Source organism: Stegodyphus dumicola, chromosome 1 (genome assembly GCF_044657685.1).
Source record: "Stegodyphus dumicola isolate Sdum_Otavi_A_Nest chromosome 1, ASM4465768v1".
Classification (NCBI taxonomy): domain Eukaryota; kingdom Metazoa; phylum Arthropoda; class Arachnida; order Araneae; family Eresidae; genus Stegodyphus; species Stegodyphus dumicola.
In genome coordinates, this window is record NC_140768.1 from 56,022,705 (window position 1) to 56,050,509 (window position 27,805).

General features: G+C 33.3%; 1 protein-coding gene across 4 annotated transcripts in view; it reads left to right on the forward strand.

The window, feature by feature from the left end:
- LOC118192724 (uncharacterized) overlaps positions 1-27,523 on the forward strand; it is a 323,131-nt gene extending 295,608 nt beyond the window's left edge. For all 4 annotated transcript variants that reach the window (XM_085814865.1, XM_085814874.1, XM_085814879.1 and 1 more), the window contains 2 exons: positions 26,013-26,140; positions 27,015-27,523. In XM_085814865.1, the coding sequence (XP_085670991.1) occupies positions 26,013-26,140; positions 27,015-27,329 (443 nt within the window). In that variant the 3' untranslated portion in view covers positions 27,330-27,523. The remainder of the gene's footprint in view (positions 1-26,012; positions 26,141-27,014) is intronic.
- Positions 27,524-27,805: the final 282 nt, after the last annotated feature.

The window sequence follows — 27,805 nt, forward strand, 5'->3', positions numbered from 1 at the left end:
CCCAATCATCGGTTGAAGGAGTTAAGAGACTTGTTTTAGCTAATTAAGTTTAGATAACCCAAGTTATCTTAATTTTTCCACGAAAGAAAATGTCATGCCACTTTCATGCTACAGTAGTCATTTTGTAAACTAAGCAAAATGCTTCAACTAACTAAATTTGAAACTGGTATTATCATTAAGCTTAGAGCTATGTTTTACATATTTCTTGAGACAGCTAAAAGATTCTCTCGATGTGAAAAGAAAATTTTTCTAAAATTATTTCCATTTGGAACTTGAATTTTTCCAATTATTAAATTTAAAGATGCTTGTTTATTTTGCATCTGTTGTCTTTATGTTTAATAGTATATATATATATAAATTTTGATCAACCTTTTGCGCAGCAGTTTATTTTAACATTTTATAAACGATATTTGCATTATTTACGTTAGCGCGGTTTACGGTAAATGTCTGCTGGAGAAATTCCTGCACAATTTCCAGAAAACGATATAAAACGGTTGTAATCCTTTTCACTCTTGTCCCAAGCACCACATTACCGGAAATAGCGGAATACGCTTTAAGAATCGATTTAAAATCTTGACTGTCAGAGTCTCCGGAGCGACAATTTCCAATGCGCAATTTCCTCACGCAAAAGTAAACTCGATCTTTCCTCCTACTTTAAACGCCCCTTTCTCGCCCTAGAAATCTTTTGCAGATTGATTCCGGATAAACTCTTATACTTTCGATTTCTGGATCTTTAGAAATATTTTAAGCGATTTGTGAATGTCTATAGCATCAGCCAGTCGCCTAATAATATTAACAACGTTATTAAAAGCATTTGTGGTTAAGTACTTCCGTGTATGAATATAGCAAAACACTGTTTAATAGCAAGAAAAGAATAACTATTAAATACGTTTGCATAAAAATAAATGATAGCTTCTAAAAGATGAATAAGAAAATATTATTTATTAGTCAACCAACTCTATTTCATCGGTGCTTGTTGCATGCTGTCAACAGACTAGAGGAACAAGGCTAATCCTCTAGCATTTTATGCATTAATACTTTTCAATTTACTTAAATTTTACATAGTATTCGAAAGCATTAAACATTTATTACCTCTTTGGAAATCGTGAGCGATTCAAGTGTTGTCGAGTTTTCGCAGGAATGGGAAGATTAAGTGTCTCATCAGTTCTGTTCGAGGGTGGAATAGCTGGCTTTTATCTGTTCCCTTAACTGCCTTAGTTACGTTTTTATTTACCTCCACCAGTACGTCGTAAGAAATTTTAATTTTCTCGTGATTCTTAAAAACAAAACTAATTTAATTTTTAGTGCTATATTTTAATTCGTTTTCATGAAAGCATTCTTAGGTTACGTAGAATATTGCGAAGTAAATTATGTCGATGAAATAATAAGAAGTTTAAAATAAGAAGAGGCAAGCGGTATGAAAAACTAGTTCTTAATAAGAGAACTTATTGTGGAGTATACCCAAGTAACCTCTGATGCCTCTTTATGACAACGCGTTATCACTGATCTATCAAGTATTTTGAGTAATATATTTTCAAAAGACTCAAACATGATGACAAAAGGTAGATCTACTTAACATGTAAAGGAATAAAATATTACCCTCGAATGACGACTATCTTCTTAAGATGACCACATTAGAAAGTGACTAGTATTTCTGCGAATCTAAAACCACTAGTACTGAATTTCGCTTTTTTTAAGACAGCCACCACAGTTGTCTGTGTCGGTTATCTTAGAAAGGCTTATAATTATTTTTTTTTCATATTTATTCCCTCATCGATAAAAATCAAGACACCCGACTGAGTGGCACACCGATTTTAATTTATAGACTTTTGCCCATTAAGAGTATAAAGCATTTGCTACGACAAAACTGGAGTCCAAGATTTTCATCAGTCACTTCACCAGCTACTTCAATTTACATATACCCTTCATGGTGATGTTATTTCCTCTTGGATATTTTCCGGTTTCGTGCGATACCCAGAAGAAAAAAAAGTATCAGATCTAGTTTATGATGCTAGGTACATTCACTGGAAATAAATAAAAGATTTTAAATAAAAGTTCTTAAGATATTTTATAATTAGATTATTTTACACTTTTCCTTTTTAATTTTTTTCAAAATGACTCCTAACATGCTTCGCTTAGTATTTAAAATTCTTTTTACCTAAAAAAGTCGATAAAGGTGTAGATTATCAAAATACACGAAATAATTAAGTATAATTTGAATGTTTAAATCAATGCGTTCAATTTAAAATTAAATAATTACAAAAAATATGTAATCGTGCATAGCATTCTCGAATTTTAAATAAAAGTACTCAGATTTCTATTCGAATTTTTCTCTTCTTAATCTTAGCAAGGAACTCGAGAGAAATTTTTCCGTTCCGAAATGTGTTTCTCATCGTCCAGTTGTTATGATCGTTAATAAGGAAGAAAGGTGGGTGAAAGCTGTGTGAAAGCATAGATGTATATAACTGCCCTTTCCGTAAGCAGCAAGGTTTGTTTTTCAGTTTTATTTCTACTTCAGATGGCTATCAGCCTAAAGGGATCGACGCCTTCATGGACCATGTTTTTAAGTGAAACTGGCTGATATTAACATTCACGTTGGGGAAAACTACAAAAACGCCCATGAACCTGAAAATTTCAGCCCTGCCACTTGAAATCGAAGCCAGGTCGAATTACCAGTTTTCAATAACTTGACCATTCGGCAGCTCATATAAGGATTAGCAAAGGATAGTAAATTTGGAGGTTAGAAATTGCCTCCGTAATAAGCAGGAAAAGAAACGGTAAATGATCCCTCTCCAATAACATTCTTCGAATTCTTTTCGTTCAGAATCTAAAAGAAGATTTTGCTACAAAGTAATGTCACTAATAGCGTTAACAGGTCTCTGAGCCATAATAAATGTATTCATCTCCCATTCAAAAATTTTTTCCAAAGAATAAATATATCACAAAATCAGAATGGACGTCATAGCGACGAAACTTAACACTTTTAATTAAAACTTAAATTTCCTTTCAAAGTTCAAATTTAGATTTAGGTGCTGGATTTAATTTAAAGAATTCAATTTAATAGAAATATTGAAATATTTTTTTCAGAAATATCTTTTATCTCTTTTAATTAGTTAAATATTTTTATTGAACATAAAGATCAGACTTAGAATATAAGAACAAGAATTATAAGTAAATTTAATATAGAGTCGTTTTGCCCTATACTAAATACAGAAAGAATTTTTTAATCACTTTTATGTGTTACTGATTTTACTAATATTTATGCTGCGAAGTAAAACATCACTTGTAAAGTATATTGTTTTGAGTGTTTAATCACACTGAAAGAAAAACTGATAAGAAGGGAAAAAATAACTTTGTTCCTTTGCCAGAGAAAAAGTACTTCTAAAAACTATGATCAAAGAATTAATAAAGCCCCGCAGGTCTTTGGTCTAAAGTATGGACGATATCACCTGTGCTTTAATGTTAGGAATGAAAGGCCTGCATATTTGTGATCGCCGTATTTATGTACAACAGGCAAATTTCTTGTAGTGAAATAAACGTCCTTTCCTATAGCTGGTGCACCGAAAGAGGAGCTTTAGACCATGGGACAAACGATACGTTGGATCTTTTGATAACTCAGAGTGAGGTTATATACGCATTAAAGTATGACACTAAATACGGGCTTATGCTGTTTTTATGTCACTCATTCCGTTATGTTTTCTGTCACTCATTCCGTAAGTATTAAATAGGAAATACTTTACGCTGGTTGTCACAAATAATATTATATAAAAATGCATTAAAATGCCATATGCAGCATCGTTTTATACAATGCCTGGAAATAAAAGAAGCAAAGATTTATATATTCAAAGTAATTCCCACTGAAAAAAGCAAAGATTTCATTTTCAGTACGCATTACGAAAAAAAGCAAAGAACATTCTTTTATATTATCGAAAGTTAGTAAATGTCTGGCAGTATGAAATATCGCTAAGGAATCGATGTCGAGACTATAAATGAGTTAATACTTGATGTTATCGAAAAACATCTTGCTTGCATCAGCAAAAGAGATCTTTTTGGGTTTCATTAGGATACGCAAGATATTTTTATTCTTGGTTTTGCCATTTCATGAGATTTATTGTTATAAGTTTTCTGACGGGTAAAGAGCAATATGATTTCCCTTTCATTTTTAAATACTGCGATAAATAAATTTCCATCAATTTATTCCTAATTCTTCTTAATACTAAGAAAGTTGTTACTATTTTAACTTATTAAGTTTTGTTCGTTACAAATAAAATCAAAAGTTGCTGCCGACTTACGAGACTTGAATTTTTTTATTTATTTACCATATTATATACCAAAAGTAAATTACTCATTTGCATAACAAAAGGAATCAGTAAGCCATTTTATTTGTATTTCTAAACAGCATTTTGCAATAAATGTTATTTCTTAACATTTCAGAGATGAATAAAATACGTTTTCTATCAAATGTTTCTATCAAAACTCTTATCTCTGTTCTTAGCTGTAACGTCGTCTGTATAAAAATCGAATGACGAAAAATGACAAAATTTTGTAGCTTTGTATATGTGTGCATATATCGGGGTTTAACGAAAATTTCGCGCCACCGCAAATATCGTCTACACAAACAGTTAATGTTGGTGTGTTTAACCATATTCTGTCAAACGATTTTTGGTATTTGAAAGAAAGACACTTGTTGTGAAATTTGTAAAAAAATATCGTTATGATTAAGTACAAGATGTCTGAAATGGAACTATCACGCTACCAGATTAAAACCAACATTTACTTCCAGTTCTGTTGCAAAACATCAGCTAAGAAACGTCCCCAAATTTTGTGTATAGCTTTAGGTATTAACGTTGTATCATATAACACTGTGAAGGTTGGGTGCCGAAATTTCAAAAACAAAGACCATGGCATTCAAGAAGCAGAGCGCTCTGACCGGCCAACTGATGTTGATGAGACCCGCCTGCGAGAACTTGTGGACGATTTGAAGTGGTTAGCAAGGTCTCAAGTGGTTGCATCAGTATGCAACCACTTGAGTGAGGTCTTAGACAGTGCCATATACATTAGTCGGGCTATGCATCCCATACACTTGACGTACAAGATCAATAGCTGGATGCCGCATGAGATGACTAAAGCAGATAAGGGCAGACGTGTTCGGGCCTGCACTAATCTGCTCCAATTTCAACGCAAGGACAAAATTCTGGACCGGATCGTCACAAAATTCTGGACCGGATCGTCACTTAATGATGAAACATGGACTTACTTTAACAACACAGGCCGAAAAGGGGGTTGGTCTGGGACCGGCGAACCCGTCAGGAGCGTCTCAGAGCGCAATTTGACTAACAAAAAGATCATGCTTTGCAACTGGTGGGATTGCCGACTACCGTTTTATTATCCACAAAGATTATCTGGAAAACACGTAAAATCCTCTACAATAAAGTGTACAGCGAGATGCTAGTCCGTACTATTAAGGAAAAACGTCGAACCGAGTTCAGGCGTAAAATGGTAATGTTCTATCAAGTTAAGGCAAGACTACGTGTGTCTGCATTCCCCAGCGAGACTCGAATGGAATCTTTTGCCACTCACACCATATAACCCCGACATTGCTCCTTTAGAATTATACTTTTTTTCACATCTGCAGCTACATCTTTCTGGTGCTATCTTCCATTCTGCACAAGACGTCCGAAATGACGTTGATCTGTTTATGGACGCGGTCACCAAGTTCTTTGAAAAGCTACCGAAACGTTGCAGAAAATGATAGACGTGGGTAGTGATTACTGATTAAAGATACTGCTTTCATGTTTTGTTTTTCTAACTTTATTAAGAACGTTTTTCTGTCGGAAAACTTTCGTTACAACCAGATATACGCCATCTTATATATTTATTTATTTTAAAATTTCATTAACCAAGCAGTAATATTTTGATCTTTCCCCATTGACATTAATTTGCGTTAAAAACTAAATACGGGAACAGTCACCAGAGCTTTCAAAATTCAGGTTTTTAACTGAGTTTTAACAAAAACATTTTAAAGAAGACATAGATATAACTTTTATGTAATTAAAATATAGCTCGTTTCATCAATAGCCTTAGATGTGGAATTGTGCCGTTAATTACTACTCGGTAATATTTTTTTCAAATATATGTTGCACATTCAGCTAGAAAAAAGAAATAAAGAAATTATACAATTTTTTGATGGTTTAGAAGAAAGTAAGCGTTGCCTGAAGTCACTATTTTATACTTCACTCACTTTAAACGGAGTTACAAAATGCTTCCAATGCAAATATCCGTGAATGTGGTTGTAGAACAATTCAGACTAAAATGGATTTCCTTCCGACCAAAATGGGGAAGGGCTATTCTGTAAATCAATTTATAAACTTCAAGTTTCAAATCCTTTAGCGTTTGTAGCGATTCTAACGTAAAAATCATCAAAGACTTGTTGGAGAATATAATTTGTTCAAAAATAGGTTTTTTACAATCCTGTTGCACGAAGAGTTGTACTTCTAAGAGAAATGTTTAATAAAACTTCTAACTTCTAGGTTACTTTGTGTTAGATTTGTGAAAGATATTTCCATAAATTTATTTACTTTCACGCCGTCTGGAGATATACTCTAGAAGCATTATTTTTAAGCATTTTGCTAATTCACAACGCTCCAGTTTTACTGTAGGTACTGATCTCAGTTTAGAAGCATGTTAGAGAAGTGCAAAACATAAGTAATAGATTTGGTTTACTTGCGTATAGTTTCAATAGTTTTTTTTTTTTTTTTTGCCTGAATATAAGTTTTAGAGAATTAAATAATATTTGTGTGAGGAAAAGCACAACCAATTAAAAACTAGGTAAATAAACGAAATGTTTAACTCATGTTTAAAGATAAAAACCTATGTTTATTACATAATTCATACACTTTGGCGTAGCGGATGTTTTTTGCTTCTTTCGTATTTATGTTTATGATTTATAAAATTTGATAATATCCATTAATTCGATAAAATGTTTTCTAATGCTCTTTGCTTTTAGTTAATAAATACTTAATACCTTAAAAGAAAAGCTGTAATATTTCTAACTTTCTTGGCCAACAATAATTAAAGGTAAGGTAAACACTGTATAACCTAAAGGGTAATTCCATAAAACTGATTTATTACCTAATTGGTAATTCAAAATGTCATATTTAATCACTACTTTATTTTTCTATATCTCGAAAATGTCAAAACAATGTTCTTTTCTTTAAATTCTTGATGATTTTTGTTGAGGAAACATTACCTCTTCCTCATGCTGTGACAAATTGATTCATTTGTTTTTTAATAAAAAAATATTTAATCTTTGAAAAATAACTAATATCTGCCACCTCCTACTTTAACAAACCAATAACAGTATTGAAAATTTTAAAACCCTCTAATATATAAACTTAGCTCTTTATCTCCTGTCAGTGATTTACAGCAAACGATTCATTCCTGTTCATAAAACTTTCACTGTACTTTAAGACAGCTTACCAATTTGATGAAATTCTTCCATTAAATAATTCAATAATAACTCCAAATTCCAGACGAAATAAATGAGTTGAACTAACATTGAAGAATTCCGATGCATACTTCAGCTTGAGAGATGTCAAGAGCTAATGGGATTTTATAAAACGTGGATCTAAGAGTTATGGCCCTCTAAATATGCCATCGAATGGCTGCCGTTCAAGCAAATGACGCCATTTGACTGTGCATTTAAGATCGCGGCGTAAAAGTCAAACAGTATAACGAAGACGTTACAAAGTACTATATATCGTCTGTCGGCCAAAGCTAAAGCCGTCTTGATTGATCCAACTTTCAACACTGTCTGGGTAATTAAATTCGGGTTAGGGTTACGAATTAATCAAAAGATAAAATACGTTTTTTCTAAAAGTATCCGAATAGGCAGAGGATTTCTAGTACATGAATTAATAAATACTGCGCACTTTTTAATACCATATAATAACATATACATAAATAACACATAACGAAAATAGTCCATCATTTTTCACAATATTTTACAAATTAATTAACAAAATTACAAACTGTTGACGCGGCATGGTTTATGGCGATGGAAGTGTATACTTTGGGATTCCAATATTGTTCTAACTGCACTTAAGCGCTAATTATTTACAATTAGTTGCGCTTACAATGAGCCTATAAAGCTTAGCTCTTTCAAAGAAAGTCAAGATTGTGGAAAACGAGATCTACTGTTCAACTGCAATTCTGTAAGTGAGTTGCCAGAAATTTTTCTTTGCTTTTTAGGCATAAAAAACTCAGATGAGGAATCTCTCTCTCTTTTTTTTTTTATTTTTTTATTTTTTTATTAGTCACTAACATCAACTAGCAAATCTGTTTTGGATCTCAACGACAGTCTCTGTCCCAATAGGTGGCTTATCTGACTGTCCGAAACAAAGTGCGCAGTTCACACGACTCGGCTGCATCTGGGTGTCTTTCCTTCTCGCGAGCGTAGTTTTGGTCTGTCCCGATAATCCTAGGCAACCCTAGGTCCCACCCTAGGCAATTTGCACTTACTTCATGAGACGGTTAAATGTTTGACCCGTTCAAAGCCTAGACTTTGCAGCAAGTTCGCAGCCATTAGAAAGGAATTTAAAAAATTAATAAATCTCCATTTTTTTAAGTGAACAAATTGAGATTTAGCTCATAGAATAGTGTGCAAAACAAATATTGAAATCTATATATATAAAAGGGAGAGTCTGTCCGTCTATGTGTGTATGTGTCTTTCGTTCGTGCTGCGCGTAAGCTAATAGATCCAGGGATAGGAAATGTGGCACATAGGTGCATCTAGACAAGAGCCAGTGCACCTCGAAGCGAGTTTTTCAAAATTCAAAAGAGATTTTTTTAATGTATGTCTTTTGATGAAATCTCATCAAATGGATAATTCTCTTTCCTTTTATAAGCAACAATAGCACTCATCCATTGTTGTTGATATATAACTATTGCCATTGTTGCTGATATCAGCACTGTTGCCACTCGGAAAAATGAGGGCGATCATTCTGCGCAGATTTTAAATTTGATGTTGCTCTTGAATACTGGACGTTTGTCGAGAAAAGGGAATTAGAAGTTGGTTAATTTGTTTATTAAGATAATTAATATTTGTATTAAGGGATATCGCCATTTTCATTGTAATTTTTTGTATGCAATACATTTTTATTGAAATAGTGGGTTTTTTGTTTCCCTTTTTTGATAAAGATGTTATGCAGAGTAAAACTTTGTGCAGTTTTAGCCAATTGAATCCTGTAAAGTAAATCAACAATATTATTATTTACTAGTTTACGGCACAGCTGATTTAACTTGCTTATAATTTCTTCTTTCATCAGAGTTCCATTCTTTATAGATAAACATGCTGACGTACTTTTCGAAAATATCTTTGTATTAGTCAATTTAATCTTGAAGCTAAGCTGCTTTTAATTGTTCCAAGTTCATGGTAATTGTTAAGAAAAACGTTAAGAGTATTGTTTTTACACACATAATACAAGAGAAAAGAATTAAATACCAAAAGCTTATTTTACGAAAAGTAAGAAATAGATTACCGAAGGTTTTCTCCAGTATATTACTTATCGCTTTTTATTGTATAATATATGGAAATATGTTTTCGCCTAACTTATATTAATTTATATATAACTTAATATAATTATAATTATAATAATTAATTATAATTATAATAATTAATTTATATTTAACTTATATATAACAGTATATTACTTATCGCTTTTTATTGTATAATATATGGAAATATGTTTTCCTACGTATGACTTTCTTCTTTAGCTGAGCGAAAATACGGAAGCCAAATACCGAAAAGTACTCAGAAAGTTATTCAGAGTAAATACTGGAGAGTAAAATATTATTTTTAGGTAATACGAAAGTTTATTAGGTAATGAATCTTGCTTAAACTGGCAGCAGTGACAGAGACTTGCAGTTGCTGTCGGCCACAATGTAGACAAACAGTTCGTTACGCTGTACCCTGCTAGCTTAATATTTATGAGGTGCTCTGATTAAAGAAATGTCTCAGAACTATTCAAATCAGAGAATGTAAGATTTATTAAACTTTGTAGTTAATTTGGAGAAGCATGAGCATTATCTTAATTAGATCCTTTTTACGGATTTCTGGAGAAATTCAAATCTATGTACCTCGTAATGCTCTTTTATTTAGAGTGCGCTGCGAATACGCTCTTATATTTAGAGTTTGAAATTTTGTTGAGCATAGCCAGAAGGAAGTTTGAATTTAAATTTTATAAATAAATAAAATTTAGTTTTATAATTGATTGTTTTATTTTTTAGTTTACTTTTGAGAATTTGTATTTTGTTGTCATTATAAGATACGCTGTCTTTCTAAAACATTTTTGTTGGTTAGTTCTTCAAAACGAAGACTGGTTTCCAGAGTAGTTTGATGTTAGGCAGCTACCTACCTATGCTTTTGTAATCGATTATTTCTTGAGATGAGCAGTTAGAGTAGTTAATAAAGTAAAAGATTACCTAAATTTCTCGGAAAAAAATAATTAGTTTCATTATTTACTATTTAAAATGTTTTTATAAATTGAAAAATACATACTTTTAGAAATTTTGTAAAATATTTTCTTAGACCTAATCATGTGTTCATAATACTATACAAATGAAGATGTTCAAACCATAAACTAGGGTTAATAAAAACCCGAGCTTCATTCATGCAGCATTTATAAAATTTATTTTAAGACAATATGCCTCATAGCACGGAAAAAAGGAAATCCATCAAAATTAAATTAATACGTTTCTTAATTTGGATATTTTCAAAATTTTCCTTCTTAGCAAACGTACGAATGGCGTTGTTTATGCTTCATTCACCAAAGAGCATCAAAAAACGTGCTCTGATTTTTAACACGATTCGTTCGACCCATACTCCATATATTTCACGAATTTCAACTTTTATGTTACAGTGTGAGAAGCAGCAGCAATGCTTTGATAGAGTTGAACAAAATTGCAAAGAAATTCTGTTAGCAAAAAATGTATATTTATATGTGCTAACTTTCAAGCTAAATTTTTCCACTATTTATTAATTAAACCGTATAATTTTCACGTAACAATCGTTCTTTTGTAACATGCAGATTAATTAATTAAAGACCAGTTCAAATTCAAAATCATTGTAAATATATTTCTTCGTATAATAAAACATAATTAAATAAATATATAAAATGTATTTATTAGAATTAGATGTAAGAATATTAAATTATATAAAATACAATTTAATGTTCTTGGTATCATAAAATATAATTTAATAAGACATGCACATTAGTTTTATCTTATTTTCATATTCAGTATCAGCTTTGAACAATTCCATTGTGAAGAATAATTCCTTCGTAACAAATTCAAAAGTTCGTCACCAAGGTATCTTTCCTAAACTAAATATCGCGAGAGTGTTTTGCCATGAACAAGCAAAAATCTTAAATTACATCCTAACATCGCATTTCTATGCTGTAATTTCTCTCTCGTTTTAGCCTTTCTGAAGCTTTTATTCAAGTAAGATCATATTTATTTTATTTGAAATCCTTTGTTTGATTGCTAGTCGGAACATCACATCATTACAGTGGGTTTAACTAAAGTAGAATTCTACTTTATTTTAATCTGAATGTACCTAGATTTACATTTATTCTTGTATTAAAAAGTGCACACTGCTAAAGAAAAAGTTCAATAACATTTAGAAAAAGAGTTAACAAGGTGTCGGTGGAGCAGTCGGTTGAAATTACAAGATCCTGCATCTGATTCTCAGCTGAAACACAATTTTACAACTTCTCAATTAATTCAGAAAACTTCCTATAGTTTTAATGACTTATTAATCATCAATAGTAAAGCTTTCTCTAGAATTTCTTATGCTATACTCAGAAAAGTAACGTTTTATGTATTTTATAGACGTTTATAATAAAAATGGTTAAATTACTGTGGCGTACTTTACCAATAGATGGTCCCCATTTAAGTGCATCTAAATATATCATACAGCACAAAGTAAAATGAGTTTCGCTATCTTAATATAAAGATGATTTTATGCAACCTGATTAATTATTTAAAATTAAGTTCCTGAAACCTTATAAAGCGTGATATCTGTGCAGATGGGTAATAATTCGATAATAACACGAAATTATTTTATTAATGTATTAAGTATTCATTAAAAATTTAAAACTTGGATATGATGAACTGAATGCATTAATATTTAATACATTTCCATACATCACATCTCGTTTAAATGTATTAACAAATGAAAAATAAAATCTACTTAAAATCTTTATTGGTTTTAGATTTGGGAAGAGATTATTCTGAGCATTAAAAAGACGTATTTCACCGTTTATTTCACAATTTTCTCTTTTAATGATGAACTAACAATACTACAAGATGTTTCTTAAATATAAACGTTAAATATGTTATACAGTGAGAAATAAAATTTTGAAATATTTAATTATTTAAGAGTTTGCAACGAATTAATGGTAAAATGTGAAACATTTAATTTACTTACTTGGTTTCATAAAGTATAAAAATTTCAACAAGATTTACTACTTGAAATCAACTATTTTAATACAATGTAATTTCAAGATTTTAAATAAAAAATTTTAAATAAAATTTGAGTTATTTTATTTACTTGGTAAGTATGTATACTGTATATATGTAATAAAGACTGTGCCATTATTGTAATAAGATGACTTGGGGAAAGAAAGTTGCAACGGATTGTCGATGGTTGTCTGCATTATAACCTGAAGAGGCTTTACTGCATATCTAGAATAAAGACTATGATATGAATTTTATTTCTGTAAACGTTTACTTCTGTTTTTTGATTTCTGTAAAAGAAAAGGATTTTTAAATGACAAAGATTTTTAGAAGGAAAGAAATTTCAATTCGACAAAACTTATGAAAGGAAAAGACATTCAAATGACAAGGACATATTAAAAGAAAGAACTTTTCAATTTAAAAAACTTTTAAATCATAAAGACTTACTTAAAGACAAAGACTATATTATGAAGTATATTTTTCTTTAACTATCATTTCTTTAACTATTTAATTTTATTCCTTATTTATGAATTTTCAAGCTATGCTATCATTATATTTCGATTATATTAATACAATTATATTGCAAACGATATTATATGCACCACTGTAAATGGTACCAATTGTAAATTTTGTACAAAATTAATAAATGCCGAACCAACGGATGAACGACCCAATCCCCACCAGAAGGGAAGGTGCTGGAGTTATGGGTAGCGATCATTCGCTGCTTCGTGTTGCGCCACTCGAGCCTTTTGAGCCCTGTGGAGTGTTTTTGGACTTGTACAGTAGTGTGACGGAGCAATACCTGTGTGAGCATATGCAACGTTCTGGAGCTCCGTCCACTTTTCCCTGTCTTTGCAAAGTCAGAAAGATGATACTCAAAGACAGACATGTAATAGAACAAACTTAGAAGTGATAAACGGTAGGAATTTTGATGGCGTAGAAATGTTGATCCATAATGAATAGGAGATTCGCATACGAGGCATACTAAATCTTCATTTAATTTTCAGTAAACATAATACGGTCCCGAACAACTTGGCACATTATTTGTGTCTATTTCAAGAGGTTTACATTTTTGATAACTTTGAAGCAAGAAGGAAGCAGCAGACAGCAGTCCAGCTATGCCGAAGACTAGGGAGCAAGTGTGTTATGTTCAGAGTGAAATCTTAATTCAGACTAAGTTAGTTTTGGTTCTCAATGCATTTAAACTGGATAATTAGTACTGCTGTAAATTTATTATTGACTGTTTGAGTTTTAGTTCCATTTACATCATAAGAATTATGTAAGGATTAATCTCGAAATGATGAAATGACATGGATTAATCTCGAGATGTTCAAATAGAGATTACTATTTTTAGAATACAGAGAGGAAATTAATTTACGTTGCTAATATAAATGACAATTTATCTTTTACATACTTTCTTTATTTTTCTTACATATCCCCCTTCAAAGAGAAAAAGGCGTAGTGAGAGAGAAGCCTGTTTAAAGAAAAAGCATTATACCAGTATAAATCATAAAATTTTGATTAACAATAATTAAATAAATAACTCTCATAATAATTTTTGAATATCAGTTTTCAAAATGCGTAGAAGAAACTCGACACTTTTTATTTCCGGCAGTCGAAGGGACTTTACTGCGTATTTTAACTTCCGGCAGTCGTCATGGCTGATGATGAAGACATACGAATAAGCTAAAAAACTGAAATTCAAGAATCACCATCTTTTTTTACACATATCAAAGCATTTCTTTGGCAGACAAGTTACTTTTCGATCATCGATGAATACAAATGTTTCATGTACGTGAAGAGCGAAGGGGGACAATTAAGCACAACAGCGCAGAGATGTTTGCAGGGTAGAAGTTAAGAAAAGGAATGACGCAATTGCTCGCGAAGCAGTATTTATACTAGGTAGGAGCATATGTCCAACTAAGCTGCGATTGGTTAATTTTAGGTTTTAGTTCCCTTTTGCAAGCAGCGTTATGTAACTTGGAAAGATCTCGAATTTAGGAGAAAATATGAACTTAGAGGGAAATATAAAATTTAGAATATTCAATTTTAAGGTTGTTAATTATTTTCTTAACGTTGTAAGGATCTTAAGTTTTACTAACGTTTATTTTATTTTAAATCTTTACTATCACTTCTTATTTTCTACTTCCGGCCAGAATTAAAAGCGTTATATTTTTATATTCTTACGTTCAGACCACAAGTAGTTGGTCTCTGTATTCCGAAGTACGGAAATTATTGTAAAGAGTGAAAAATAAAGGGTTTTGTATACCCTTCCTGTGTATCTTGTCTACTTACCACAGTTATTGAACATAGCTTTAGTAAGCTCCCTGTTCCGAGTCAGGTCTGTGCATGTTCCCAAAGAAAGTAAGGCGGAACATTGAACCTGATAGTGGCGCCCAACGAAGAAGAATAACCATGGCCGAGTTTCAAGAAGAACCTGTGCTGCCTGCAGAAGCGGCTCAGAATCCAGAAATGCCAGCTGCCGCCCTGGAAGGATTTGGTTACATCGTCCAGACCATGCGCGCTTCGATGAAACCAGAAGCAACATTTAATGGAAACTCACCGGTAACCAGTTTTTTGGAAAAATTGGATGACCACTTCATGCTCTACCCCGTGCGCGAGTTTCAAAAAGTTACCTTAGCTACCAGCGCTTTGAGGGGCCAAGCGCTTAACTGGTTCAAATGTATAGCCAGAAGTCTCTTGGGTCAAGCAGGAAGTCCCACCTATACTTTCGAGAATTTCAAGACTGCCCTAGTAAAAGCCTTCCCTGTCGTAAGGGATCGTGCGAAATTAGAAACGGAACTTTTCAGCATATATCAGCAAAGAATCGAAAATCTCTCAAGCTTTATTTTAAGAAAAATTCACGTCTTCAAACTCTTGTATGGAAACCGTCCGGATCCTGAAATAATTCAAGTGATTTTGCCGAGGTTACTGCCCCAAGTGCAAGACTTTATTGAATTAAGAAATCCGACTACACTGGAAAAAGTTATTTGAGCTAGCAATCCAGTTTGAAAGTAGAAGAACGGCGGACGTCGAAAGAAGACGCCAATATCAACAGCGAAACCAATTTGGTACGCCAAGACTACAGCAAACTCAAACACACGGCTACGAAGGCAAAGCGAATCAGTGGCCAAGGAAACCCGAGCATTCAAAAACAGCCGGCGAACGTCGACAGTTCAATAGCAATCCAGGAAAAAAGTCTCAAGGCCAGTGGAAAAAGAAGCCGGCGAACGTCGACAGTTCAATAGCAATCCAGGAAAAAAGTCTCAAGGCCAGTGGAAAAAGAAGGAAAGCATGGAAATGAAAAATGATTTAAACTAAAACGGATTTCTGCTGACGGGAGGGTGCGGAAATCCGAAGGTCAAGAAAATCCCTCTTCCTTGAAGTTAAATACAGTAATGGTGAAAAATTTGACTCTTCCGAAGATTGAAGTCTTGGAGAATAATATCCCAGCCACCGCACTCCTGGATACAGGCGCGCAGTGTTCCGGTGTGGCAGAAGATTTTTTTAGGAAGTATTTTCGTAAATATCGCATATATAATTCGGATAATACGACAGTGTTAGCTGCGCAAGGAGAAAGATGTAAGTGCATAGGTAAATTACTGCTATACATCCGTATCAAGGACGAACAAGTAAAGGTTATGTTTTTCATAGTAAAGAATCTGCAAGCACATATTATCTTAGGAATAGATTTTCTTTCAGAGGCACAAGCAACGCTGGATTTTAATGAAGCGTCCCTTAAGCTGACGATGAAACCAGTTCGAGAAGAAAAGGCTGAACCGCCGATGTTATACCTTGACCACCTGCCTATGATAAGAATAAGGAAAAAATTATAGAATGGCATATCACCGATATGCTACGTAAAAAGATCATAACGCCCGTCTCAAGTAGTTATGCTAGCCCGGTGGTTTTATGTAAGAAAAATAAAGACTATCCATTGACACATCCAAAAAGATGGAGATTCGCGATTGACTACCGTAAATTAAACTCCATAACTAAATATCCGGTATATCCGTTACCTATTATTGAAGAAATTCTAAGGAACGTAACATCGACCAAATATATGACGACTTTAGACTTAACGACTGGTTATTTTCAAATAGGGGTTAGGCCTGAGGTAGTGCCTAAGACTGCTTTTATAACCAAGTCTGGCACTTATGCATTCCTGCGTATGCCGTTTGGCCTTTCAGGGGCACCGGCAACATTTCAGCGATGTATGGACATTGTGTTAAGGCCTCTTGGAAAGTCCACATTTATCTATTTAGACGATATCATTATTACTAGTGATAATCTCGACCAACACGTACAGGATTTAAGACAGGTGTTTTCTTTATTAAATTAGGCCGGTCTAAAAGTTAATGTCGAAAAGTGCAAATTTGCAGCCCCTGAATTAAAATATTTAGGTTACAAAATATCTCAGAAAGGAATCGAGACAGACGAATAAAAAATAATAGCTATACAAAAGTATCCGACTCCAAACACGGCGAAGAAGCTCTCTTCTTTTCTAGGACTTTGTTCATATTATAGGTCCTTTATAAAAGATTTTGCAGCTATTGCTGAACCATTGTTAAAATTAAAAAGGAAAAAGGCAAGATTCTCGTGGACGGCCGAAGCCAATAGTGCGTTCGAAAAATTAAAGCAAGCATTAACGCAAGCCCCTGTGTTGAAATTTCCTGAAAAGGATGAGAATTTAGAAATTTCAGCGGATGCTTCGGATTATGCGGTAGGAGCGGTACTTTCACAAAATCAGCAGCCCGTGGCATTTTTTAGCCGAACTTTAAATCAAACACAAAGAAATTATTCCGCGACCGAGAGAGAGGCACTTGCAGTTCTGTTAGCAGTGCAAAAGTTCCGAGTCTATTTTGGAAAGGCGCCAATAACAGTGTACTCTGATCATGCGGAGGTAACTAGATTGTATTCAGGGAAAAACTTATCCCCAAGGTTAATAAGATGGGCACTCAAGCTACAAGAATATAATCTGGTAATCAAGCATACCCCCGGAAAGGAAAATATCGTAGCAGATGCCCTATCCAGAATTAAAATAGATGAAGAAGGTAATACTGTAAAGGTGGCAATGCTCACAGCATGTACAATAAATTCCCGAGAAACTGTAATAACCGAACTGGGTAAGGATCCTGAGTTTGGAAGCATTTATGAGAATTTAAAGGATCCTGAAAATTTTAGCCACCAAGATATTGTGGCGATAAGAAATAGGGCGGCCCATTACGAACTAATAGATTGTTTATTATTTTATACAAAAACTACGAATTCCAACAACGAATTTCGACCTGTTATCCCAGCTAGTCTTATATTAAATAACCTGCAGGAGTTGCATGACAGCCCTTTAGCTTCTCATGCTGGTATTCGAAAAACTATCCAACGCGTACGCGAGGTAGTCTATTTTCCTGAACTGCAAAAGTTAACAAGGGCGTATGTCCAGTCCTGCCCAACATGTCAAGCAGTTAATTATATTAATTTCCGCCCGGCCAGGTTTCTAAATAGTATTAAATCCGAATTTCCAAATGAAATAATTGGCATCGATTTATTGGGCCCTTTCCCAAAAAGTCAGTTAAATAAAAGTCGCTATCTCCTTGTTATGGTTGATCATTTTAGTAAGTGGACCGAAATTGTTCCCTTAAAACGAGCCTCTGCGAAATTAGTTACTGATTCTATTTTAAATAAATATATTTTAAAATACGGGGCGCCCCTAAAAGTTATATCGGATAATGGTCCTCAATTTGTAAATAATGTATTTGAAGACATGTGCCAAAAACTGGGCATACGTTATTTAAAAATGGTCCCGTATCGGCCGCAATCAAATATAGTGGAACGGGTCAATAGAAATATAGTGAAAATTATCCGTAGTTATGTTAAAAATTTTCATAAAAGCTGGGATAACTATGTCAATGAATTTGCTTTCGCCCTTAGGACCGCAAAACATGATACAACGGGCAAAACTCCTGCTGAGTTATTTTTAGGCAGAAAGATTATAACGCCGTTAGATAAATTATTTTATGTGCAACAAAGAGCCCCAGAATTTAAAATGGGTGATAAAGAAAAATTAATTAAAGAAGCAAAAAAGAATACTGAAGTAGCACAAAGAAAACAGAAGCTTTATTATGATTTGAAACGACGGGGAATAACTTATAAAGTAGGGGATGAAGTGTTAAAAATTAAGCATTCACTTTCTTCAGCACCAGAAGATAAAACTGCCAAATTTTCTCCACGATTTGAAGGACCATATGTCATAGAAAAAATAACTCATGCTATAGTGGTGTTAAAAGCCAGAAATGGTGAAACGTGCTCCGCAAACATTGATCAAATAAAACCCTACTATGATCGTAATAAAATGCAAATTTTCAAAGATCTTTTGCAGGATCCGGGACGGCAGACACGGCAGGCGCAAGCTCCAGAGGTGGAACAACGTCAAGCACAAGGAAAAGCCATTAGGAGGCAGGAGCAATTGAAAAGAAAGTTTCGCCGTTGGAAAATTGAAGGTAACAAGAAAAAGAAGCCGTTCCACCGTCCAGAAAAGAGAGCTCACGAACACCCCCAGAATGAAGAAGGGAGAAGTACGACGAATGAAAAAAAGGCCAGGAGAAATAACGGCAACTATAACCCGGCTCCCAAACGGAAGATCAACTCATCGGACAGGACTCTCCGCAGCAAATGTCGCCGAACTGCGGAAGGGCCACCAGCGGCGGAGGAAAAATTACAAGGAAAATTTGAACGGCCAGCAACGAGGTCCAAGCAGGAACGCGAAAGAAGTGTCCCGGTTCCGCCAAGACCAGCTGCCATCAAACGGCCAAGACCACAGGCAGAGGCGAAAAAGAAGGTATTCAAGGGTGACCGAACTGGAGGAAAAAGAAAGCTTCTAGAGGAAGGCATTGAAGAGCGAGCCCGCACAAGACGGAGGATAAATGAAACCAGAATCTGCGCTACCTTCCAGGACTGGGCTCAGAAAAGAATGTCCGAATATCACAAAAATAAGTAAAATTTTATGTTACTTTGCAAACTTAAGTTAATCTTTCATTCTTACTGCAAGTGGCAGATTTCAAAAAGTTTTACCTCATGTGAGGTCTACCTTTATCGCCAAAAAGGCGAGAAATGAGTTGTTACCGATTTTGGTATTATGTTTTTCAATTACTCGCGCGTAAAACTAAAGTTGATGTATAATAGGAATGTGTAAATACTTAAATATTGTAAAAGTTATTGTATAAATTTTATTTAAAACATTCTGGCAAGAAAGAAGTTTTAGTCTGAAAGACTTTTTGAAATGTAGTATTTCAATGTAGAAGAATTGGCACTTGCTGGGAAAAGAATAGAAGTTAACAATGTACTACTAATGTATGTTTTAAAATGCGTAAAATTAACGGCATGTTAATATGTTCTTATATACAATGTGAACTGTTATTTTAAATGTTAAGAAATATTATGATATGGTAAAAGTGAAAGTAATGCCCAAAAAATTTTCTTTTATTCGTGTTTCTGTAAAAAGACCAAATTATATTGAATATGTGTTAAAGGTTGAATGAATGTAGTTAGGCTCTCTGACGCTACACTTCAGAGTTAGCCATTTTCAGAATAGTACCTCAGGGTTTAGAGTTGAAGATAGGGTGTGTTACGAGGTCTTGTCATGTTGAATTTTAACACGTTAGTGTTTTCATTGTAGGAGGCAGTGTTGAACACGTATACATAAACACATTCGTGTTTGGTGTTCTTTTACAACACATGTCAGAGAGCACGGGGAGAGATAATTAAAATAGTCATGAATGAAATACGAATGTTAAGAGAAATATAAATATGCATGTTACTTGCCATTTCATTGTGTAACATTTCATTAAACTAGTTTTCACCAGATTTGAATAAAAGCTCCTGTTTAGATGCACTACAGATGAAAAATTGCGTGTCCTTGGAGCTGCTATTGTAAAAACAAATTTTTTTTTTAAATTTCTAGTTTCTAGTAAGAAATGTTTGTAAAAGATTGGCCTCGCGTTAGATTCTAGAGCTAAGAGTTTTCAACAAGGTCGTTTTAGACCTCAGTTTCAAACTAATTAACTCTGGCGGGAAGTATGTAAGGATCTTAATTTTTACTAACGTTTATTTTATTTTAAATCTTTACTATCACTTCTTATTTTCTACTTTCGGCCAGAATTAAAAGCGTTAACTTATTTATGCAAAATTTGTCTCGCGAACGCCAAGTACTTAAGTTGTGGCTTTTTGCCAAGCGAGACAGAGGAAGGAGTTAGTCGAAGCAGGCCGCTTGCCTTAGAAGTTTTACTCGGTTGCTGTTTGCCTTCCAGGCCAGAGGTTTAATCCTCGTGATAATTTTACACGTATTGTAGTGTTAACAGTTCTCTGTACTACATACGGCTTCCTGTTAATATAAGGCCAATCTTCCACGTTTATTATTCCAAATTTAAGTTAGAGTTTAGTTATATTTTTATATTCTTACGTTCAGACCACAAGTGGTTGGTGTCTGTATTCCGAAGTACGGAAATTATTGTAAAGAGTGAAAAATAAAGGGTTTTGTATACCCTTCCTGTGTGTCTTGTCTACTTCCCACGGTTATTGAACATAGCTTTAGTAAGCTCTGTTCCGAGTCAGGTCTGTGCATGTTCCCAAAGAAAGTAAGGCGGAACATTGAACCTGATAACGTAGCCATCGTATTTTATTATATCTTAAATGTATATACATATATATGTTCAAAGGTCTGCTGTTCGTTTGCATTCTAGAAAAAATTTAGGATTTTTTTATTGAAATTTCAATACAGTTCTTGGTATGACAGAAAGACTAGCAGAAATGAAATTCTTTTTCTGCTGAGCATAACAGCATGTGCGTTTACATCATAAAGACAAAATTCATCTTAAGTGCAAATCAAATACTTGCCGTCATAAAAGATTTTGTAGGACATAAACCTAATAAATATTTTACTTTTTACATTAAAAAAAAGATCTTTTTGCACATGCAGTAAACTCCAAAGCTTTTGACTGAGTGAAACCTTTTGTATAATATCATATTCACAGTATAGTATTTGTATATTACATAATCTAAACATTATTCGTCCCCGATTATTATTTGGAAATTTTTTACTTTTATTTTTTAATAAAAACGAAATATAAATTATCTTTATTTCTGAATTAGGACATATGGAATTTAAACTTCATTATGAAGTTGCAGAGTATTAATAAAACTAAATAAAACAATTCTTGAAATTTTCTTTATATTTACAAATATGAAAGAATTATTTTTTCTTAAATTTTAAAGCTTTACTTCCGACATAAAAAGTACTGGGACATTAATATATACAGTCATCTATGCCAAATGTTTCACCTGTTAACAAGAATGAAACAAATATATTGTGTTCCGTATAGAATATAATTCAATACTATATTTCAAGTACATACGTACATCAATTTTGTGCTTTATATAAAATACAATGTCGAGTAAATTGTTGTTGCAACAGATCGATAGTTTCGAAGACTTTATTGCGATAAATATAAAAACTTTTACACTTCCTGAATATAATTCTCTGCGAAGTTATTGAAGGGCATTATATACAGTCAGTTCATGTTGATATCTCGCAGATGCCACCTTATATAGTTCGACCGAGGCCAAAGAAACCTTGGCTGACATTTTGCTGAAACACTTAGGATCACCGAGATGAGGTGATAAATAAAGTGCCACGGTATGAAAAGGTCATATAAGAGTTCTGTTTTTTCGGAGAGAGGGAATTTACTACACAAGGAGCAAAAGCTCCAGCGTCAAAACTAGGTGATACTTCGTCAGTTTCTTTTTCTGTATCTATGGTTTATATACGTAGAAATAAATGCTAAAATCGCCTTGATCTGGAAACTGAAAATATTAATTTAACAATTTTCAGCTGTGATCGCTGTTTTATCCCATTTGGCCACTGATAGACTTCCTTATGAAACATCCTGTTATTATGTCGGTCTCATATTTAAATTTAAAAACTTAGAAAAGAGTTCTCATTAAATGTGAACAAGATGCAACTCGAGACATACCAGAGATCAATAATTTCTCACGCGACACAATGCCTTTCTGTCGTATACGTACCTTATAGCCTCAGCAGTATCGAAACTTGATACTGTGGTAGTGAATGCCTTCCATTATACCTTAAAATGCCCAAATTCATCTCAGACTGACAGCTCTAGCTAACTGACCTCCATGGCAGTCGTGTCTGAAATTCTCACGGTTCATAATCGGTTATGGACTGTTAACTCTAGCTATCACTAACTTGAGTTCTATGATGTTATGACAACTGTAATAATGTGTAATTAGCCTTAGCTGTAGAGATATAAGCAATCTGCTGGACAGGAGAATGTTGAAATATATGTACATAAGGTATTTCAGCATCTTTAAATTATGCATAGCAGTATGTTAACATAATGTAAGGAAGGTGTGATTTTAATTTATTTAAGGGAATATAAAGTGTTAATGCCATGTTGACGTATATAGGTACAGTTTCTATGTTGACATATATAGCCATGTGTTAATGCCATATTGACGTATATAGGTTACAGTGACGTATATAGGTATGTGTTGACGTATATGTTTGTCTTTATATCACTGGGACTTATAAGCAAGCATTGTAGCTATTCTCCACGATTTCTAGCGTGTAACAAGCACGCTTAAGAAAAGGTATATATACCTAGTAATTACGTAATTAGGCAATAAACAACTTTTTCCAGTAACAATAATACAAGTGATCTGCTTAAACTATACTAAACATTATACTATATATGAAAAATATTAATAATTTTATATTCATATATGAAATCCAATAATGTAATGTCGGGGATGTACTTTTATTATTTATTTTTAATAAATGAAGAAACATATTTAGGTTCCTTGGCACTTACTGCATTCGTGTAGAATTGCATTTACTGTGTTATATATATTTCTCAGGATTCTGTTGCGTGTAACATACTCACGAATAGATTATTTATGCTATGTGCTATGCCATAAATAATGTTTCATGTTTGTTTGGTTTGGTTTGATTTACTTATTATGGCAAAGCACAGGGTTATCTGCCTAAAGGAAGGGGTGCCTTCATGGAAAACTTTATAAGGGAAACTGTCTTGTATACACGTTACACATGGCGAAAATAACGAAAACGCCCATGCAGCCAGCGTGTATGCTGGTATTCGAGCCCGGGACCGAACTATCAGTATTCAGCGACTTTACCGCTCGTTCGCTGGTGGGATGTTACATGTCGACTATTGGAACTATTGCACAGGTTATTCTTTGAAACGTTATACACTTAAGTGTCTAACACTTGACTAAAACGTTTTATGTAATGCACCATTTAATGTTTCATTGTATTTTAATCAACTGCTGTAAATATTATCTGTTGGAGATCGTCACACTGCTTGCTTTTGAAAAAAAAGAATGCTTTTCAAAATTGACAACTGTTTCAAATCTGTTTCCAAAATTGTGAGATTGAGTTAGAATTCTTAAGTAGCAGCAATTAGTTGCATTACTTTAACTATTGATGTAGTAGCTTAAATTATTGTTTGTTTGTTGCTTGACTGTCATCATAAGTGTACTTTGCAGACCTTTAGCTATCCGTTCTACTCTTCCCTATTTCTTTTAAATTTATTAGTTCCTAGTTATTTGCTATTAGTTGCATTATTTGTCTTTTATAACATAATTCTTCACTGAATTTTTTAAAAATTTATTACTGTATTTTTTTAAAACTTTGTAAGTTTATTAATAGTTTAATTTCATTACCATTAACTACATCCCAATGCAGAAATTGTTCTACATTCATCATAGCATTGTACGCAAAAGTATGTATACTAGTTCTGTTAAGAAGAAACTTTTGTGTTTAACGCATCATTTCTATGTTAGATGTAATAGCAAGTCGCAGAACAACTCAGATACTTGTCCTCTATAGCGGCCTTCTCGAGAGGAAATGGTGTTGGTGCAGTTCGGGTTTTAGGAAGTGTGAACTGTTACCGCATGTTGTAAACAACCACAAAAACATAAAACTAACTACAATGAACGAAAAAACAGCAATTCACTCAATATCTGTACCCAAGTTGTTAAATAACATACTCACGATACATAAGATAGTTTTTATACATACAGAGGAATTCAATATAAATTTGTATTAATATTTAGTGCCCGTTTGCAGCAATTTATTAAAAACAACAATATAATTCAACAGAAATTATCGCATTTAAAACAATTATATAAGTAATTTATTTAAAACAACAGTATATAAAAACATACTGGAAAATTCTATTTGTCATTATGGCTAATACAATTTTGTTAGCAATTTATTTTCAAAACAAAATGTAAAATATACCGGAAAATGTACTTTTTCACATTCTTTCTGGTCACCACAGTTAAACAATTTTTATTAATAATATTTCTAACATCAATTAGTTAGTAGCTTCTTTTCCGTTGATGGAAGATTGAAAATAGTAAATATAACGAGTATTTTCTTATGACAAAACGTAGTGTTAACACAGCAATCCAATTATGAAAGTCTATCTAAATCGTTATTCATTTGTTTCTCGCACATGCATAGATAAGTAACCGCTTGTTTGTCGTCAGTGCAGAAATGTACCAAATCCAATCTCTAGCCATAGACGCTACAGAAGATAAGAGTACTTACGTATTATTCGGTTAACCGGTCAACTAGTACGATTTAGCGTCAGTTAGGGATGAACGTGTCCTTTTATATTCCACAATAACTACTGGCAGTTGGTGACTGTTGCCAAAATTTTCGCCAGCGATTGACGAGATAATACGTAAATACCAAAACAAGTACCCAATGCAGTATTTGGGCAAATATTTGCATGAAAAAAAAATATTTTTCGATTTTATTCGTATGGTGTATCAGCTAGATTCTTGGTAACCATTACTATAAAGCTTCATCCGAAATCGGTAACGATCTCGACAGAGGCGCTAGTAACGATCGGTGTTTACTGGATTAAACCATAAAACTCAATGTGAGTCATTATCAACTATCATGGAAGTAAGCAAGTGTTAATCGCATACACGTTTTTGAATTTTAATGCAAAATCATTGTAGTACTAGGTTCTTATTTAAAATAATCTTTTTACTACATAAAATGTAACAGTAGAAGTAAGTAAATACTTGATGTGCGAACAGCAGGGTCTCCATGAAATTACGTGAAGGCATTTTAACGATTTAAATAACAACCAATTCGTTAATAAAAGAAAGAAATCTAACGACGCCAAGTATCTTACAAACATAGGTTCCAGTACGTAATTAAATCTGCTTATTAAACAGTTTCACATCGTACTTTAAATAATTGATTAAGTTCTCAGATATCTTATTGTATATTGCTGGCCAAGCAGATTTTATCTGGATTAAGTCTGTGGTTATTCAGGCAGCCAGTGCATTTAACAAATAATTCATTTGTGTTGAATTGTTTAGTTTAGTAATCAAATGTTTTTACAATGAATTAGCAACTAACTAATCAGTTCTGTCCATTATAGTTCCTCCAGAAAATTCTCCAGAAATCACTGGTGGTTTCACAGAATATGGAGAGAACCTCACCATCCGATGCTCTTCTGTGAGATCGAAACCTGCTGCCAACCTAACATGGTATATCAACGACGTCATGGTAAGTACCCGACTCCTCATCACATTTCAACATAACAATGCACCAATTGTTGGTAAAAAACTCTCCATGATTCTGATTTAATCATTCTCGCAAGTTCATCGATATCTCAATATATGGAAATATTTTTATCTGTTTGGAAAATATCTGAATATCATGGTGCACCTGTTGAAGCCAGAAGACGAATAACATAATATTTCACTCGATGTATACACACACATATATATACATATATATATATTATGACCTATGTTTTAATATGTCTTCGTGAAACTACCCAACCGATAGTTACGCCGACAGTAGTGGTTAGCGAAGCTGATAACCATACCAATGGGCGCGGTTTCGAATCCCGGATAAAGCATGGGTGCTTGCAAGAGTATAGTGTCTGTCAGGCATGGAAGATGCTCAGTACTCTCGAGATATTGATAGTAAAGGTATAGGGGTAGGAGATTCTCGTACTACTCCTTGGGATGTTGTCTCTCAAAATTCTGGGTTTAACAACACCTCAATCATCTGTGGTACTACAGAGGTGTTGAATTAGTTTCTGCCTATACCAGTGTTTTCGTTAAAAAGAGAGTAAACCTCTTACGTATTTGTAGAGTTAGAAATTACATGTAAAATATCTTTCAAACTTTGTTTAAAAAGAACAAAAGAGGTTGAGTCCTTTAGAAATACAGAAGCTTTAGAAATTCCTTGCTATAGCATCAACAATTACTATGTAATTCATGCGGAAAGTATTATTAATGTGTTAATAGACTGAAATCAGCTGGCCAAAAAGCATTTATTGAACTCTTAAATGAAAATCGTATTTCCTAAATTAATGGGCTTGTTATTATTGAAATAAAACTATATATTGTTTTTTAATTTCATCACACAGATGATTCCAGAAGGAGCCTACGAATCACAAGAAGTCATTCGTCATCAGGACCAGTTAGAAACTTCTTCCTCTCAGCTTGATATACCTCTGGAATCAAGTTCTTTGCCAGATGGAATACTGAGACTAGCTTGTGAAGCTTCTATTTCCAACTTCGTGACCTCCATATCCAAGGAGTTGCTCATATCCAGAGAGCACAACGATCAACCACCGCAATCACACATTGATCCACAAGACAATGGGACACAAAATACGCATTTCGAGTCTCTTTTATATATTGGATGTATTGTGTGGCTAGGATTGTTACGAAAATTTTAACCAAGAACTCTTATTTGTGATAAGTGATCGTTCATTGTTTAAATTTATTTTCCATCTGTTAATTTTTTTAAATTATGTGTGTAATTTGTCATTTAGCCATTGTTTATAACATAGATTTTAAATGTGGAAGTGTTATGGCATCATTATCACACTTATTGTTTGTACGTAATTAATAAAATTGACGTGCGTTCATGTTGATCTGGTCAGTGCCCCGATCTTTTGATCATTCCTTATCTGTCTTGCTTTAGTAAATTAAAAACTGGAGCATTACCTTCCTAAACTGTATTAAATATTGAATTCCCCTTCTTTTTCTTTTCTGCATTAATGAAAGGCTAAGCAATTTGTTTTATAAAATGTTTAGCGAAATCTAAAATTAGTATTTAGTCGAAATTAACAAAAAACCTGTATTAAAATTAATTGTGAGACTGTGAGACATTTGATACGAAAATAAATAATCAATAAACAATAAAATAAAC